The sequence below is a fragment of the Zonotrichia albicollis genome, chromosome 7, assembly GCF_047830755.1.
Source record: "Zonotrichia albicollis isolate bZonAlb1 chromosome 7, bZonAlb1.hap1, whole genome shotgun sequence".
Lineage (NCBI taxonomy): Eukaryota > Metazoa > Chordata > Aves > Passeriformes > Passerellidae > Zonotrichia > Zonotrichia albicollis.
The window spans coordinates 18,418,882-18,438,136 of record NC_133825.1 but is presented as its reverse complement, the minus strand read 5'-3'; the positions used below and the strand labels follow the sequence as shown (position 1 = coordinate 18,438,136).

General features: G+C 52.0%; 1 protein-coding gene across 1 annotated transcript; it reads right to left on the bottom strand.

Moving 5' to 3' along the window:
• Positions 1-4,240: 4,240 nt before the first annotated feature.
• Positions 4,241-17,972, bottom strand: LOC141729665 (C-type lectin domain family 2 member F-like). The gene is made up of 6 exons (XM_074544504.1): positions 17,907-17,972; positions 6,113-6,409; positions 5,656-5,754; positions 5,388-5,560; positions 5,087-5,187; positions 4,241-4,996 (listed from the first exon to the last, which is right to left on the bottom strand). The coding sequence occupies exons 2-6, from the start codon at positions 6,354-6,356 to the stop codon at positions 4,882-4,884; spliced, it is 732 nt and encodes a 243-aa protein (XP_074400605.1). The 5' UTR covers positions 6,357-6,409; positions 17,907-17,972; the 3' UTR covers positions 4,241-4,881.
• Positions 17,973-19,255: the final 1,283 nt, after the last annotated feature.

Genomic DNA, 19,255 nt, shown 5'->3' with positions numbered 1-19,255 from the left:
AGGGAAGCCCCTTCAGACCAGGGACAGCCGTGTTTGCTCTCACTTTGAACCTGGAGATGAGGAAAATGGGGCTCTTTCCCTCAATTCAAACAGCAAAATAAAAGTTTTCTCCTTCTATTTAAGAATGAAAATTATGGAAAACTGTGATTGCCCACCAAGAGAGGCACCCAAAATGATGAAAAAGGCGTATTCTCCCTTAGTTGGGACCCTTCAAATCATAGGTGAATGGAGATTCCCCCATAAACACAATTACAGAAAAGCTTTCCCCCCTCCATTTCAATCCCATTTTTGGGGCACTGGGGAGGGACTGGGGGCACTTCCCCCTCCTCACTGCTCACCCCTGGGGCTGCTGCCCCTCGCACAGTGCTGAGCAGTTCCCTCCCAGTTCCCTGCCAGTTTCCCTCTTCCTGGCAAGCCCCGGCAGGGATGGGGAGAGCACTGGGCAGGAGCTGGGAGCGCTGTTCCTTCCCAGGGCTCCTGATATCCCTGCCAGTGCTCCTTCCTGCTCACTCCCGCTGCTCCCACTCTCTTTCCCAGTTCCCTCCTGGCATTCCCTGTGCTCCCAGTTCCCTCCCAGTGTTCCCAGGATCTCTCGCAGTGCTGCCAGCGGCAAAGCCCTGGGGGCACAGCGTGCTCTGCTCTTGAAGAGGCGAGACTGGAGCTGTCAGGAGAGCAAACCGGGCTGGAAGGAGCCCGGGGCGGTGGCGCCCGGCAGGGCTGGCCCGGGAGCGCCCGGGGGCTGCGGAGATTTCCCTGCAGGGCCGACCTGGAGCCCACGGGCACAGGGGGAGCGCGCAGGGAGCTCGGTGCTGCTCGGGCTGCTGTGACAGGGGTGCAAGTGTTTAATTTGCTTCTGTTCTCTGAGAGCAAGGCAAAGCTTCTTCTTTCTTTCTTCCCCCCATCCCCTTTTTGTCCTTTCCTTTCCTTTCCTTTCCTTTCCTTTCCTTTCCTTTCCTTTCCTTTCCTTTCCTTTCCTTTCCTTTCCTTTCCTTTCCTTTCCTTTCCTTTCCTTTCCTTTCCTTTCCTTTCCTTTCCTTTCCTTTCCTTTCCTTTCCTTTCCTCTGTCTTGCTTGACGTTTAGTTAATCAGCACACGGCAGCTACAGGATACAGATTCTGTTGTTGGGGCAATAACACACGGAAAGAAGGAAGTCCGCAACTCTGCAAAGAGAACAGGAAAAGTTACAAACATATCAAACACTCGCTTAGCGTGTGCCCTGGTTTTCCCCTCTCTTTTCCACTCCCGGCCTTCCTGTTCCTTTCTCTGTGGTTGCTGATGTTATGCTGGAGCAATGTGAGAGCTGCCCCTCAGCATTCAGAGGCAGCTATTGCATGGCTGTTCAGCTGCACAGCGCTGTTAGTCCCATGTGAGCCCACGCTGCCCTTTCCCTGCCCCCGCAGCAGCCCCAGCACTCGGGGCACTGCGGGAAGGGCAGGCTGGGCACGGAGAGGCGCGGCTGGCACCGCCTGCCCTCCCGGCAAGGTGCACGAAAGCATCTTCACCGAGGGACAGCGAGCACGGCTGTCAGCACTGACAGACCTTGGCAGGGCCAGGGCTGCCTGTGCAGCACCGAGGGCACGAAAGGGAGAGCAGCCACTTCTGTCACCGAGCTGCCAGGCTGCAAACCACGGCGGATGCAGGGCTGGGCTGGGGTTCCAGCGCTGTGGTTTTTCTTTATTCGGTCCTTTGTTGTAATTTTTTGTCTAGGTTTAATAAACCTTTTTAAAATGTTAAAAGAGAGGGTCGTTTCTCACACTGATTTCCAATCTGCTCTTGTAGCAGCATACTGTCAGTAGTACTGAGGGTCATTATCGTGAGAGGACAGAGAGCTGGCAAAGCTTTGCGAAGCTTCTGCTCCTCCCTCCTCTCCTTGAAAAAGCCGAGTCCCACAGTGCAAGGTAACTCGCTGTTGCCCTCAGGAAGTTTAGTTTGTGTGATCCATCTTGAAAATGTGACTGAGAAAATACCTGAAATACAGTGTTGATTTCTTTAACACTTTTCCTGAAATCGTTGGTTTCCAGTTGATTTTGATGCTGAAATCTTTCACTGTAGCTACTCTGCACACAAAGAATCCTTTAGACATGTTTACTCTTAATGCCAGTAGAAGAGAATTTTCAGTAATTTCTGCACTTTGTAGTAGTAGTCCTAGAATTTTTGTGCATCAGTAGTTGTTGTGGTTTGCAATAGGGGGAAAATTTCTGTTGAACCGCTGAGAAGCTGGACACTGCTCTGTGAAACACACAGGTTAAAGAGGAAAAAACCCAGGAACCTCCTCTTTCTTTCTTTCCCAGTGGGCGAGGAGGTGGCGGCCCCGGGCCCAGCCCCCGTCTCGGCCGGGCCGGGCCGGGCAGCCCTGCCCCGGGTCGGACCCGTTCCCCCGGGCCGGGCTCCTTCCCCCCATCGGCCCCGTTCTGCTCTGGCCGGGCCCAGCAGATCAGGGCAGGAACGGGAGGAAGCTGCGGAGACCAGAAAGGAACAGGGCTGGGGGCGGCTGTGAGATCTCATCAGCAAATCCCCTCGCCCACCACGGATGAAACGGAAACCCCTCAGTGGGGAGGTCCCTTTCAGGCGCTGCACAGCCCTGAATGGGCTGTGCCAACCACAGGGTGAGACTCAGGGCAACAGAACAAGTCTGCTGAGAGAACCCAAAGAATAGACTGTAACATCCAGAGCAGGTGACAGAGAACCAAAGTAGCTCAAAGAAGTCCAGAAAATGGAGTCAAGCTTCCACCAGCTTGAAGATTAACTAATGCCTTGGGTGGGGAGTTGGAACTTTATCATTTCTTGGTGCAATTGTCCTGTTTTAATAGATGAGAATCACAAGCATCTGTTGAGGGAACCATCAGAGGTATTGGGGCAGTTTCCTTAAGGACCAACAAGTAGAGGGAAACAAGAAATAGAGGGCAAGACCAGGTTGGCCCCTGTGTTCACTGCCGAGAAGATTCCATAGCCCTGCGGTGGGCAGCAATCCCATAGGCATGGCAGGGTGGGGGCAAGAAAGGCACCCCAGAGCTCTGTCATTGCTCAGCTGTCTTTTAATACAACAGGAACCAGAAGGCAAGACTGAGTTGGCCTCTGTACTCACCACTAAGATCCACCTGCTGTGAGTAGCAACCCCATGGGCACGGTAGATGGAGGTAAAAAAGCCAAACCAGACCTCAGTGATCCCATTTTGTCCATTCCAAATAGGTGTGGCAAAGAAAAGCTGAGATTTTTTTCCTTCTGTTCCCACTCTCCTTGCCCACATCAACAAATGCTAGAATAAGTCATTAATTTTTATTTCTTGTAAAGAGTTGATTATCTGGATTGAAAATGAGAGTTAATTGTTTGAGCCAAAACTCGTAGGAATGGAAAAGTGTGGTTTGTTATAGATGAATGATGTAGGTGCTGGCTCTCACAATTGAGAGACAGATATTAGGTGTGTGTTAGAAGTTTTGTAGATGAATAGTGCTGTCACTGCAATATATCCCCCCCTATTCCCCCTTCCCTCCCCCTTGCAGCAGCCTCAGTTCCCAGGGCATTTGGGGAGGGCCGGCTCATTACCAGGAGGGGCCACAGGACAACACCTGAGCTCCAATCAAGGTGTGAGGAAGTGATCTCCACCTGTGGAGGGCAGAGAAGGAGCTGACTGACAAAACTCTGGGAGGGGCTGAGGGTATAAAAGGCAGAGCATCCATTTTTTAAACAAGCACGTGGCTGACAGTGACAGAGATTCCCAGTGCCGTAATTTTCCTTATTCAGTCTGTTGTTGTATATTTTGTTAAGGTTCAAGAAACCTCTAAAATTTTAAAAGTGATGGTCCTTCCTCTCATCTTCCAAGGACAGTCCAGAAGTGTCACCTTCAGGCCAGTTTGTGATGATTTCCAGGAACCCAGGTGATTTGGATTTCCCAACTAAGCTTGTTGTACAATGTAATAAATTATAAATATAGGTATTGGCTTTCGCATTTATGTACTACCTTTTGTTTTGCACGCTATTACTGATCACAAAAACCCTGATATAGTACAATTTGTAATTACTGCATTTGATATACTATAATCTGTCAGTTTATGTATGCACCCTATAGCTTTAATAAATAGAAGTGTCACAGATACTATCTTAGGCCATAGCACAATAGAGGCTGAGATATCTTGGAATGATTGTTTCATGTAACTAACTCAGAAAATGGTGTCAAATACTTAAGTGATTTTCCAGATTCAAGGACTTCCTTATCAGAAAGACAAGATAACAGAAACAAGAGCATGGGAAAAAAAGACTTTATTGATCCTCATTATCAGGGAGTGAAAATAAAAAATATAGAATCACAAGAAACCATGAAATATAACAGCTTAAGGTACAAGATGGCCTGAAAAAGTTAAAAAACGTAAACCAGCAAGAAAATTCAATGTTATGATGCAATTCTTAAAAGCTGTTAAAAATTTACATATAGTCCATATATATAATTTAAAAATATATTTTATATTATAAATCTTAAATATTGGAGCTACATGCACTCTAATAAATGTGCATGTAGCTCTATATATGTAACAGCATATAGAAAGCGTAGGTTGAGTTAACCCTGTGCAAGCAGACAAGCACCCCAGGGCAGGACTTAAACCCATAAAAATTATTTATAAAAAGTGCAAAGAGTGAGCCCCGTATTTCCCACATGTAGTGAGGTCAATGCACGCACTGCAGGCAGCATCGGTGCCAGGATGGATTGCAGAGACTTTTCCTTTGCAGCCCCAGCCCAGCGCTGGCACTGGGGATGGAGAGGCACTGAGGTGACCCTGAGAGGAAGTGCAAGGCACAGGGCGCAGCTGAGGAAGGACAGCGCTGTGCTGGGCTCAGAGGTGAAGCTGGCACTGCCCAGTGTGGAGAAGGTCCTTTGTGCAGCCCCTGTTACAGGGGAGCTTGGGCCTTGCTGCAGAGATACGGCCGCTCATTGGAGCAGTTCATGCTCCTCAATTTCTTGTCAGCCAGGTACACACAGTAGGAATTGCCAATGACAGGAGCCCTGCAGGGAGGAGCAGAGGCAGCGCTGGCTGCCAGGGGAAGCCCTTGTGCACCTGTGCCCCCAGGCCCTGCCCGGCTCCCCGGCACTCACCGGGAGCTGTAGCTGCTGCCGTCCCCCCACTGCAGGCGCTCGCCCCGTCTGCGCAGACCGAGCCAGTAATCGACGTTCCCACACAGGCGGCAGAGGAAATCCTGCCCGGGAGAGAGGAGTGGGAGCTGCCCCGGCCCCTCGGGGGGACACGTGCCCGGGACTGCCCCCGCACGCCGGGGCTCCTTCCCTGCAAGGCCCCGGCCCAGGGCTGCAGCCCCGGCCCTACGAGCACCGAGCCCGGCCCAGGAGCGCCCCCAGGCTGCCCTCAGCCACCCCACACCGCCCGCAGCCCCTCACTCACCATGGCCTCCTCATCCTTGGCAATGGCCAGGGAGGCCCCGAGCTGGGAGCACCGTTCCTGACCCTGCTCCCACGTGCTGTAATCCTGTGAGAAGTAGTAGCAGACCCCATTGTAGCCCACCCAGCCAGGGGGACAGCACTGCGGGGTCGCAGGTGTGACTGGAACCTGTGGTGCTGCAGGGGGAAGAGGAGAAGCTCTCAGGATTCCCCTGCGCAGGGAGCCCGCTCTGCCCCGAGGGGCTGGGCCCACGCTGCTGCCCCTTCCTTACCTGCCAGCACAGCCAAGGCCGCCCCCAAAGCCAGCACCAGCACCAGGAGCAGCAGAATCAGCACCGCCGTGCCCACGGGATGGCACCTGAACCGTTCACCTGGAGCAGGAAAGAGCTGCTGGCTGCCAGAAGCAGAGCCGGCCCTGCAATCTGCTCAGCCCATGGCCAGGGAGCAGAGCAGGGAGCCCTGAGGCAGTGTGGGCCTCCCTCAGCTGGCAGCCAGAGAGCCAAGAGCCTGGCCACAGGCAGGGACACAGCTGCGGGCACAGGCTGCAGCAGGAGAACTGCACAGACTTGGGGGCAGCTGGGGCTCTTGCTTGCAGCCACTGATGGGGCCCAGCAGAGCACGAGGCCTCTTCCAAACATCCATGGGAAACAGCCACACACCTGCCAGCCCTGGCCTTGGGAGGGGACACGGGCCCCTGCCTATAGGCCACAGGGGTGGCCCTGTACTCACCCAGGAGTCTTCTGAGGTTCCTTTTACATTCATTGCCCGTTGCTGCTGTGCTCTGGGGAGGCAGGGGCTCCCTCACGCTCCCATCACATGTGCAGAATCCATTCTCCACACCTGCACTCGCTGCACGCTCACAAGTGGCATCCCCCTGCTTATGCCAAGAGGGTTTTTGGGCCCCAGGCAAGTGTGGAACCGCGGCTGCTGGTCTCTCCTGGGGAATCAGGAGCTTCATCAGGACTGCTGACATATTCTTTGGGAGCTCGGCCTCGGGAACAGCTTTGCAGCCGCACTGATGGCACCCTGAAAGGGACACGAAGAGAGGTCGCTGCTGGTGCCGGCCGTGCGGGGGCTCAGGAGGGCGGTGGCAGCTGTGGCTGCGCTGTCGCCGCTGCCCAGAGGTGCGGCAGCAGGTGCGGAGACAAGCGCAGCCTCCGGCAGCTCTGCGGCGGCCGCAGCCGCGGCCCCTGTGGCTCTGCAGCCGCTGCAGCCCAGCTCCGTGCCGGGCCGGGCGCTGAGAGCGCCTGCGAGCTGCCGGCTGCTGCTGGCCCGGGGCAGCTGCGGCTCGGAGTCAGCCCCGGGCTGCTCACCATTGTGCCCCGCATGATTCCCTGTCCCGGCGCCTCGGAGCCCGGGCACACCGAGCGCCGGCACGGCCGCTGCGGCTCCCTGCCTGGGCACACGGAGCGGCTCCCGGCACAGAGCGCAGCGCCGAGAAGCCTCTGCCCCGGAGCAGGCTGCATGCGCCGCTTTGTGCCCGCACCCGGCGCCTGCAGCGCTTTGGGCTCTGAGGCACTGCGTTCAAGTTCATGCCGTGCCAGCCCCGAGCCGGGCAAGGACACCTCCCGCCCGAGCAGCGGCCCCAGCCCGGTGCCGCACGGGTGGGAACGGTCCCGGGCACGGAGCAGCCGCCTCCGTCATAGCGAGAGCAGCCGGGATGAGCCATCGCTGCCGCGGCAGCGGCTCCATGCCGGCCATCCGGGCACGGAGGAGAGCGCGGGCAGCCGCTCCCTGGGCGATCCCAGCGCAGGGGGCACACGGGGGCAGCCGGCACCAGGAACTCGCCAGAACCCCCCGGCCCTCAGCGCGGCCCCCTCCGCCCGCAGCGAGCCCCGAGCTGGGGCAGCACCGACCGCGGTCCCACCTGGGCTGGAGCCGCCGCCTCGCTGGGACCCGGTGTCGCCTCCGCTCCGAGGTCCGTCCCGACTTCGCCACCCGCCGCCGCCGCTCCGGTCCCGGGCCGGTCACACCCACCAGCCCGGCACGGCCGGAGTCAGGTTCCGCTGTGGATGTCAGAGCGGGTTTTCCCCGTTTTGCCCAGTTAGCGTTGAAAGCAGCGAGGGTCCTGCCTTCACCCGCGGTGCTGTGATGGGCGTGCCGAGCCGAGCCCCGGCCGGTGGCGATGGCCGGGCCGTGCAGCGCAGGGGGAGAGCGGGGGCCGCGGCCCGCAGCGGGGGAGACCGGCAGGAGCAGCTTCCCCGGGGGCTGCGGTTCTTCTGCAGGTCCTCCGGCGTGGGTCCCTTTTCTTTAGCGCGGGGTTTTCGCACAGGATTCGCAGCGGCCGTCCCCTCCCACCGCGCCTTTGCAGCTCAGGCAGATAAAAGTGTATTCCAGTTCTGGACGATATCCACCTGTTTTGGATTTGCACAGGAGGTATTTAAAAAAGCGATGCCAAACTTTTAGCTACTAAAAGCTGTACAGCGTCTGAGACAGTAACGAAGACATTGAATCCCAAACAAGAGACATAAAGAAATGACTCAATCTTAAAACTAAAACCCGCTGAAAATACTATAGAAAAAAGACTTTTTTCTGTAAGACTTAGAAGTATGGACAGACATAGTTCAAATTAATATCAAACAAAAGACTCCACAGCAAAGCAACCAAATTTTAAAGTCACTATAATCGTAGGAAAAGCTGAAACAGAGAACAGTAATAAAATTATGTGACTCTACAAAAAAAAAAAACTCGGATCAGAGCGGGTACAATGGGAGGCCGGCCCCGCCCGCCGCCGCCGGCCCCGCCCGCCGCCGCCGGCCCCTCGGCGCGGCCCCGCTCCCCGCACTGCCGTTGCCCACAGCCTCCTCCCCGCCGCCCCTGCCCCCCGACGGTCGCACTCCAAGCCTCTCCTGCCGCTGCCCGCGCTCCTGAGAGTAACACTGCCGGCCCGGCTCGTGGCGGCCTCGCCCCTGAAACGGCAGCTGCGGCTCGGAGTCCGCCTGCCGAGGGGAAAGAAGCAGCAGCCTCGGGCTGCTCACCATTGTGCCCCGCATGATTCCCTGCCCCGGCGCCTCGGAGCCCGGGCACACCGAGCGCCGGCACGGCCGCTGCGGCTCCCTGCCTGTGAACGAAGGGATTCCGGCACACGGAACTCACCAGAACCCCGAGCTGAGGCAAAACCGACCGCGAGTCGCACCTGTGCAGAAGCCGCTTCCAAGCTCGATTAACGCCTTGCCGGGCTCCAGGCGCTACCGCCGCTGCGCCTCCGGTCTTATGGGCGCAACTCGTACCCCCTCACTTCTTTCAGGGATGCGTGGGAGGAAGTTTGGCGGATCTGACCAATCAGCGGCGGGAGAGCGGCCAATCGAGGCTCGGAGGCGGGGCCGTTTTGCTCCCCCGCCCAGCCCCGGCCCCGCCCCTTTCGCTCCCCCCGGGGTTCCCGCTGCCTTCTCCGGGATCGGTTCCGTCACCGTTCTGGCGCCTCCCGTCGCTGCCAGCCCCGATTGCGGGATGTGAACCCGAGTCCCTTTGGCCCGGCTGAGCGCAGTGCAAACCCCCTGCGGTGGCGGCAGGCGCGGGGCTGCCCCGCCTCACCCCGAGCCCCGGGCAGGTCCCAGCTCGGCTCTCCCAGCTCGGCTTTCCCCTCGCTGCCGCCGGCGCTTTCCCCGCTCCCGGGGCTCGGCTTTGCCCGCCGGCTCCGCTTGGCCCCGGGCGAACTCATTCTCCCCCGTGGCTCCCCAGCCCTGAGGCGGGGCGAACCCCCGGCATTTGCCGAAGGGCTCTGACTGCCCCTGGTTACTGAAGCCTCACGGAACGTGTCCTAGAATGCCGTAAATATGTGCTGAAATGCTTATTTGAAGTTAGTCTTGTGTTTTTCGTGAACTCTGATTTCTCTGAGAATTGTTATTGGCAAGATTCAAAGCGGTACATGCAGTGCTTCGTTATTATCATGTACAGCATAACACAATCTAATTTCTTTAATAGAAATGCTGATAACATTTACCACATGGTATTACACTAAATACAGTCTCGAGAAGCTCCCGATCTCTTGGACACTTGGCCAAATTCTACTTTGTTGTTTCTTTTGGTAGAATTGCGCTTTAAAAGTTTTAAGTAAATTTCTGATTTCTTAAAATTTGTGGCTGTCATGAGTTTTACTCACTGTTAAATTACATAGGGTCCAGTTATTTGTTACATTTTCTAATCCCTGCAGGAAATCCATCAGGCCGTTATTTCAGCCATGCTTGGTTCACATTTTCAGTGTCTTTTGGTATTAATACCATCAGAATAAGTTACATTTCATAGTACCCAGAACTTTTAAGGACACTCATTCTTAGTTCAGTTCTGTTTTATTTGAATATGATTTTAGTGTTGGTAAGATTAAGCCAAGTTAGATCTGAGTAATGTTATGTTTTATTACTCTATTGAATTATTTTTATCAAGACTCATTTATGTCAAGGTAGATTTCTGTCAGATTTGAGTGTTGTTGAGTTTGGATGAGGTCACGTTTCATTCTTCTTCACTTTAAGCCATTTCATGTTCTATTAAAGTTTTGTTGAGATCAATTTTTATTCAGTATTAAAGATGTTACCTTTAAGTTCTCTTAAGTGTACCTCTAATTCTATTGATGTGACATTGAATTACTCTGCAATTGATTTTAAGTCCCAAGTTAATTTTGCTTAAATATGTTTGCTTGCATTGCAAGATGTGGTTCTTTCCTTCTAGAGGTAAGACAGATCCCACTGAATGAGCTGTGATGAAACACTGATAAACGCCTGCTTTTGGATAAGAGAAGATACAGTTTGTGGGGCCCTTGATCCTCTCACAGATGGCACAGGTGTCAGTGCTGCTCTGCCTGACAGGATCATTGATTGTGATCTCTTCTGCTTTATCTTCCACAGATAACACAGGAGAGTGGGTGGTTGTTCTACATTATGGCTGTTATCCATTGTAAGCTGTTCAGTGTTTCATTGTATGGATACAGGAATGCTGGAAGAATATTGTCTCCAATTCCTGAGACAGTCACTGCTGATAGATTGGTTCCATCATGTGAATTCACTCATTTTTATAACAGGCATTCTTCATAAGACACCATTACCTTATTTATAACTGGCTTTTCATGAACTTTGACATATCTTTGTGTGACTATCTACAAGGCATGGCGTCACTTTGGGCTCTCTCTGTTTTGCTCTCCAGGTGCAGGTGCATCTCTTTGAACAGGCTGTCTGCAGCCGTTCCCTGCACTGCCTGCTCAGCCTTGAGTCCCTTCTCTTGTTCCAGCAGGGTTGCTGTGCCCTGACCCAGGGCTGTCTCATGATTTTCCTGTGTTTTCAGAGTTCCAGGATGAGATCTCTGGGCTCTGTCAAAAGCCTCATCTGAGCTGAGGTCCTGTGGTGTTTCCCGACCCTTTTGTGCCACATCCTCATGGGACAGGGCTGTGACCTGCTGAGGGCAAGGCTGCTCCTGCTCTGTGGGAATCAGACACAGCCTCAGGTATTCTCACAGAAGGGGATTTTCTCCCAATTTAGCCTCCATAAACGAGGGAAAATGCAGTTTCTCTCTACAAAGACCATTCTGGGGGCTTTTGCAAATCTTTTTCATCTGTGGAGCTCCCATCAAATGGAGGCTCCTCCTCGATGGAATTCTTACAGTGGCACATCAAGAGGTTCCTCTCAAGGGAAGCCCTTTCAGACCAGGGACAGCCGTGTGTGCTCTCGGTTTGAGCCTGGAGATGATGAAAATGGGGCTCTTTCCCTCAATTCAAAGAGTACCATAAAGGGTTTCTCCTTCCATATAAACAGGAAAATCAAGGAAAATGGTGATTGCCTGCCTAGTGAGACACCCAAAATTATGAAAAAGCTGTGTTTTCTGTCAACTGACACCCTTCAAATCACAGGTAAATGGAGATCACCCCCAAGTTCAAACACAATTACAGAAAAGCTTTCCCCCCTCCATTTCAATCCCATTTTTGGGGCACTGGGGAGGGACTGGGGGCACTTCCCCCTCCTCACTGCTCACCCCTGGGGCTGCTGCCCCTCGCACAGTGCTGAGCAGTTCCCTCCCAGTTCCCTGCCAGTTTCCCTCTTCCTGGCAAGCCCCGGCAGGGATGGGGAGAGCACTGGGCAGGAGCTGGGAGCGCTGTTCCTTCCCAGGGCTCCTGATATCCCTGCCAGTGCTCCTTCCTGCTCACTCCCGCTGCTCCCACTCTCCCTCCCAGCTCCCTCCTGGCATTCCCTGTGCTCCCAGTTCCCTGCCAGTGTTCCCAGGATCTCTCGCAGTGCTGCCAGCGGCAAAGCCCTGTGGGCACAGCGTGCTCTGCTCTTGAAGAGGCGAGACTGGAGCTGTCAGGAGAGCAAACCCGGCTGGAAGGAGCCCGGGGCGGTGGCGCCCGGCAGGGCTGGCCCGGGAGCGCCCGGGGGCTGCGGAGATTTCCCCGCAGGGCCGGCCTGGAGCCCACGGGCACAGGGGGAGCGCTCAGGGAGCTCGGTGCTGCTCGGGCTGCTGTGACAGGGGTGCAAGTGTTTAATTTGCTTCTGTTTTATGAGAAGAAGGAAAAGTTTCTTCTTTCTTCCCCCATCCCCTTCTTTTTTTTTTCTTCCTCTCCTCTCCCTCTCCCTCTCCCTCTCCCTCTCCCTCTCCCTCTCCCTCTCCCTCTCCCTCTCCCTCTTTGTCTTTCTTGACCTGTATTTACTCAGCACACGGCACCTACACCACACAGAGTCTGTGGTTGTGGCAATAACACGCTGAAAGAAGCAAGTCGGCAAGTCTGCAAAGAGAACAGCAACAGTTACAAAAATATCAAACACTCGCTTTGTGTGTGCCCTGGTTCTCCCCTCCATTTTACCACTTCCTGTCTGCATGTTCCTTTCTCTGTGGTTGCTGATGTCATGCTGGAGCAATGTGAGAGCTGCCCCTCAGCATTCAGAGGCAGCTATTGCGTGGCTGTTCAGCTGTACAGCGCTGTTACTCCCATGGGAGCCCACGCTGCCCTTTCCCTGTCCCTGCAGCAGCCCCAGCACTCGGGGCACTGCGGGAAGGGCAGGCTGGGCACGGAGAGGCGCGGCTGGCACCGCCTGCCCTTCCGGCAAGGTGCACGAAAGCATCTTCACCGAGGGACAGCGAGCACGGCTGTCAGCACTGACAGACCTTGGGAGGGCCAGGGCTGCCTGTGCAGCACCGAGGGCACCAAAGGGAGAGCAGCCACTTCTGTCACCGAGCTGCCAGGCTGCAAACCACGGGGGATGCAGGGCTGGGCTCCGAGAGCTGTGGTTTTTCTTTATTCAGTCCTTTGTTGTAATTTTTTGTCTAGGTTTAATAAACCTTTTTAAAATGTTAAAAGAGAGGGTCGTTTCTCACACTGATTTCCAATCTGCTCTTGTAGCAGCATACTGTCAGTAGTACTAGGAGGTCATTACTGTGAGAGGACAGAGTTGGCAAAGCTTTGCGAAGCTTCTGCTCCTCTCTCCTCTCCCTGGAAAAGCCGAGTCTCACAGTGCAATGTAACCTCTGTTACTGCCTGAGGAAGTTTAGTTTGTGCCACTCATCTTGAAAGTGTGACTGAGAAAATACCTGAGATACACTGTTAATTTCTTTAAGACTTTTCCTGAAATCGTTGGTTTGCAGTTGATTTTAATGCTGAAACTATTAATTGTAGCTACTCTGCACACAAAGAAATCTTTAGACATGTTTATTCTTAATGCCAGTAGAAGAGAATTTTCAGTAATTTCTGCACTTTGTAGTAGGAGTCTTAAAATTTGTGTGCATGAGTAATTGTTGTGGTTTGCAATAGGGGAAAAATTTCTGTTAAACTGCTGAGAAGCTGGGCACGGCTCTGTGAAACACCCAAGTTAAAGAGGGAAAAACCCAGGAACTTCCTCTTTCTTTCTTTCCCAGTGGGCGAGGAGGTGGCGGCCCCGGGCCCAGCCCCCGTCTCGGTCGGGCCGGGCCGGGCAGCCCTGCCCCGGGTCGGACCCGTTCCCCCGGGCCGGGCTCCTTCCCCGCATCGGCCCCGTTCTGTTCTGGCCGGGCCCTGTGGGTGCTGGGCAGGAACGGGAGGAAGCTGCAGAGACCAGAAAGGAGCAGGGCTGGCAGCGGCTGTGGGATCTCATCAGGAAATCCCCTCCCCCAGCGCAGCTGGAACCGAAACCTCAACAACCCATAACCCACAGTAACCCTGCAGTGAGAATTCAACACAGAAAAATAAGAGAACAATCATGAAACCAATCCTTCCACAGTCCCAGCTGCAGCGTCCTGTCACATAGACCGGAAAGAAAATGTTAACCCTTTCAATACTTCAATCCTCCCTCGAGTAAAAGAAAAACAAAACAAGCCAAAATACAAGCATATAAAAATCCAACATACAACCAGCAAAATCAGTAAAGAAGATGTTAAATCCCAATTTTTTAAAAAAGGGAACAATATCTTAATTTTAAAACTGAAATCCTCGTATAAATTTGAAGCAAAAAACCTCATTTTTTCCTAAAACACATGAAACTACAGAAAAATGAAAGTATTCAAATAATATCAAACCTCCTTCAAATAATAACACCTCCATACTAAAATAAATAAATATTAAAATAACTTTAATCCCATAAAAAATTAAATAAAAAAGAGAGAATAATAATCCTATACTTCCAAAAAAAGAGAAAAATCTCTTTTCCCAGAGATGAAAATAATTTAAAAAATAAATAATAAAATCTTCTACCTTTAAACAACTCATCTTAAATGCAATACCCTGTAAATCAACATAATCCACCAATAAACTATTAAACAGTTTATAAAAATAAGGAAACCTTCACAATAGCAAAGTTCCCCAAACAACTACTATCCAGAAGAAAATTAAAAACCACCAAAAAATCTGTTTTCTTTTATTTTATAAAGAAGTTTCAACCCTTAGAAAAAGAGTTCTCTCCCTAAATAAACTAAAAAATTATTTTAAAAGTAATAAACTGACTAGAATTTTTAAGTTTAGTTTCTTTACATTATCAGTAAAAAAATGTAAAGGAAAGAAAAGCATTCTGAAAACTTTATTTTAATTCTTACTACTTTTTTTCTTTCATTTACTTTCAATAAAATTTTATACTCTTTAAAGTTTTAAAACTACTTTACATTTCTCCTAATCCTACCTCACAACAAAAAATAAATACCTTAGTAATTAACCAACACTAAAACCCACCACACTCACCAACACATTAATTTAAAAATCTCAAAATTAAAGATATCTGAAATTGAAAACCAACACCACTACAGTAGTGTTCATCCAGCCACACTTAATGTAAAAATAGAATTGCCAAAAACCAAGTATTTCAAGTTGGAACTAAAGTGTTCATGGATTTAATATTCTTTTGTGTGTCAGACAAGATTTGGGCTTAAAAGATGAAAATCTGCCTCTGTTGAAAACAAAGAGAAATTTTACTTTTATATGTCCCTCATTTTACCCCAGATGTCTGTGACTCCTTATTGGTTTTGCCCCCTGAATGTGAATGCATTTTTCAGCACCAGCTGGGCTTTGTTGGAAATGGTATTGGGGACCCACAAGAAAAGTTCTTCATTTTAGTGGCTGAGACCATGGTGAGGTTTTTAGCACTTCCTTCTCTCAGGTGGGATCTGATGCCCTGAGGTGGCCTTGTCTCCTCAGGGATTTCATGCCCTGAGGAAGCAAAGGCTGATGGAATGTGCTTGATCCTCTCCTGTCCAATGGGGAGGAACAGCACCCAGCAGAGCTGGAATCACCTTCTCCATTCCTGATTTCTGCTGCCAACAGATCACTGGGCTCTCTCAGGGTCCAGAAGTCACTTTTCCTTTTGGATGGATGGCCTGAAGGCACCCAGGGGCTGCAGGCTGGGACTGCTTCAGAAATCCCTTTGGCTTGGAAGGATCCTTCTACCTGAGAGCTGAATTGAGAAACAGACAGATGTAGTGAGGCCAGGGAGCTCACTCAGAACTGTTAGGAGGGTCCCAAAGAAAAAGATCCCTAGGAAAGACTGGAATTGTTTTTTATAACAATGGTTCTAGCAGAAGTTTTTGGACTCCCAGTGAGCCATGTAAAACTTTAGCAGTATCAGAAACAGGAAATCCAGTCTTGGCCAGCAGTTAGGGTTAGGGTTAGCAGCTAACCCTCAAACTCTTGCTGTGGCACTAGGAGTAGTTCCTGTCACCATGTTTACCCAGCAGAAGACACACGTGACCACAAGATGTGACATTCACTAGTTAAACTGGGCTAACCACAGACCACTCCTTTCCTCCACGTGGGTGTCTTCTGAAAGCTGGGTCTCAAAGGCTTGGTTACACTGCAGGGATTCAAATGCTCGTAGAATCTCTAGCACTGCTGTAGAAAGCTAAATACATGCCTTGTCAAAGTGTACCTTAAGTCAGCACTGACAGCCGTACATCAGAAAGTGATTTCCTGTCTGACTGAAGAAAAACTTCTTTAGAAAACAAGAGACCTTACAGTGATGAGAATACTTTATAAGAAATTGCATTCAATTAGAAATTACCACTTTATTAGAAATTTCCACTCAAATTTCCATGCGTAACACAGACACCTTTACGCCGTTCAGTCCAAGATGAAATCTTGATGAACACCTTTGTTTCAAAGTCCCCGTCCCCCTGCAGAGAGGCCTGGAGCTTTCCTTTCCCTGTCCCCAGGGCACTGTGAGCTGCCCTCCCCAGCACCAGAGCCACACGTTCCCCTGCCCAGGTGAGGAGTGAAAGGGCCCCTGGACAGAGCACAGGCTGCTGAGGCAGTGGGCTCAGGCTGTTGTGAGTTCCTGCCCCAACAGCCCATGGGAATGCAAGGGGTGAAAAATGCCCCGAGTGCTGTGCACCAGCAGTGACCCTCAATCAACCTTCCCAATGCTCTCCCTCGAGCTCCTCAGGCTCTGGGGAACACAGGACAGCAAAACGGGCTCAGTTTGGCCCTGGGAGGGTGAGAGGCAAGCAGCAGAATCCAGCCTGGTCTCTCTCTGACCTTTCCTTTAGCACAGGCCTGTGTGTCCCCAGCCCAAAGGCACAGAGGGGGCTCCTTAAACGGTGCCACAATGTCCCCGTGCTCACCGTGTCACTGTCCCACGAGGAGAGAGCCCGGGGGCATCGGGGCCAGGAGAGCTGTGCCAGAGAGCTGTGCCCGAGTGTGCCCAGCCCTGTGTGCCCGTGTGTGCTGTGCCCAGGTGTGAGGGCACACGTCCTGCTCTGCCATGGGCACTGTGTGTGTGTGTGTGTGCTGTGCCCAGGGATACAAGCAAGCACAGTCACACACTCCAGCCACAGAGAGGAGTAGATGAACGAAAGGCAGGAAGGGTGTATTGTATGGAGTTCTGATGGGCTTTATTTCAACCACACACTAAAGGGCTGCAGGGACAATTTTAATTGAATTTATTATTAAACAAATCAGAGCAAGAAAATGAGAGGTATGCCAAGCCCTAAAAATGCACCTTCCCCACACTGTTCTCTCCTTCCTGGGCTTCACTTTGTCCCCGATTCCCTCCCTCCCTTCTCCCCTCACAGTGGCACAGAGGGATGGGGGTGTTTTGGTTTAAAAGACAGGGATCTGCTAAGGAAGGCAGGAGCCTCCCTGGCAATAGAAAATATAAACCCTTTCCCTCTCGATTATTATACCTCTGAAATTCATGGGGTATCAGGCAAAGATATCAGAAAATGAAAATCAGTTTTTATTACTATAACAAATAATAACAAAGTATAAAACAGTCTCAATACAAAAAAAACCAAACCCCCAGCGCGGCGCTGCCCGAGCCGGCCCAGCCCCAGCCCCGCCTGTCCCGGCGCTTTCCCCTCGCTGCAGTTCCGGGCGCGGCCGGCAGGGGCGCTGTGGGCAGCGGCAGCCGGGTGTGAGCAGGGCAGGGAGAGGCGAGCTCAGGATCCCGGGCACCCGAGCAGGGGGGACAGGGCCCTGCGGCACTGAGGGGTGACGCTGAGGGGCCCGTGCAGGGGCTGCTCTCACCAGCACGGGCTCAGCCCACAGCCCCACAGCAGGAGAAGCAGCTCTGGGCTGGGCTGTGGCGGTGGCAGCGAATTCCCTTCCCTATGCAGCAGCTCCGACCGTCTTTCCCTGAAGCAGAGAGAGAGGGGCAGCAGCTGACAGACCCTTCTTCACAGCCAGGTGCCACATACGAAAAGTGGGATTTGTCCTCAGCACGTGTCAGCTGTTCACCTCCTTTCCAAGGGCAGTGCAACAGCGTCACCTTCAGGCCAGTTCGTGATGATTTCCAAGAGCCCAGCGCGATTAGGATTTCACATTGGATTTCCCATTGGAGCTTGTTGTGTCATGAGGGCAATGCACTCACTGCAGGCAGCATCGGTGGCAGGATGGATTGCAGAGACTTTTCCTCTGCAGCCCCAGCCCAGCGTTGGCACTGGGGATGGAGAGGCACTGAGGTGACCCTGAGAGGAAGTGCAAGGCACAGGGCACAGCTGAGGAAGGACAGCGCTGTGCTGGGCTCAGAAGTGAAGCTGGCACTGCCCAGCGCGGAGAAGGTCCTTTCTCGCCAGAACCCCCCGGCCCTCACCGCGGCCCCTCCGCCCCTACCGAGCCCCGAGCTGGGGCAGCACCGACCGCGGGTCCCACCTGGGCTGGAGCCGCCTCCGAGCTCCGCCGCCGCCTCGCCGGGCTCCGGTGCCGCCGCCGCTCCGCTCCCGGGCCGACACAGCGGGCACGGCTGCTGCTGTCACCGCATTTCTGCACAACAGGGAAACGGGAGACGCCGCTTTGGCCCATTCAGCGTGCGGGGAAAGCGGCGAGGAGCTCCCTGGCAAGAGTTACAGAAAGTTGTAGAAAAAGTGCAGAAACTGTTCATGTGTAAAGATTGTACATGTATGAGGGTCAAGCATAGAGGAAGGGAAAGGAGGAGAGAGAAGGTTTTAAAACAATGATAAAAATGCAAAAGGCTTCTAACACCAAAGGATCCACAAAAGCATTGAGATATCAGGGTAATCTAAATTCTACCCCTAATGACTCGAGACCCACCTGTTTCTATTGCCAGGGGTAGGGACACTAGCAGAAATTTTGCCAGAAAAGGAAGCAGGATGAAAAGAGGTTTCAGGAGGAGTAGGGGTGTCAGAGACTGTATTTAATGAGGACCGAAACACCAAAAGAGCCCTTGGTAAAATTAAGACTTGGTCCTCACAATAAGGAAGTATTTTTAGTAGATACAGGAGCCTCTAGGACCACCATAAGAAAGTTACCCCAAGGATGCAAATTAAGTCAGGAATGTATCTCAGTAATTGGGGTTGGGGGAGAACCGTTCCCAGTCCCTGTGATTTAAAAAGTATAAATTGAATCAGATGAAAAATTTGGGGTAAATGACTTATTGTTATTACCAGAGGCTGGATATAATTTGTTAGGAAGGGATTTAATAATAGCCCTAGGAATTAGGACAACCCTACACCCCCCACACCCCTGAAAGAAAATTTGTAATCTGGAGATGTGTGACACTGTATGGTATTCTGGTGAAACAGGAGAGTGAAATATTCAGTGGGTTAGTTGAAATACAGCAGAACCTCCCCTTAATTAGAGCTGAGAATGACAAATATAAAAAGCCATGCTCAGTTTCTCTATGGGGTCCCACGGAAAGAACTAATGCATGACTGCACAGAGATCACAGAGCTACAAACAAAAATGTGTCCAGATCTAAGAGAACAGAAGTTACAAAGAGGAGAAAAATTATATCTAGAAGGATCATCTCCAGTGATAGATGGGAAAAGAAAATCTGGGAATGCTCTAATTAGTGGAGAAAAACTAGAAGGAAAGGAATCTGGTCCCCTTAGCCCATCCTGGCCTTGCATTATTCTGTGTGTTGCTATTCAAGGATTGTGCCCCGTGGGCTTGTATTGTCTGTACAGTTTAACTCATGGGGGAAGGTAACCAAAACAAAAGAAGCGGAAATCAACTGCTTTGTTTAACTTGCTTAAATTGCT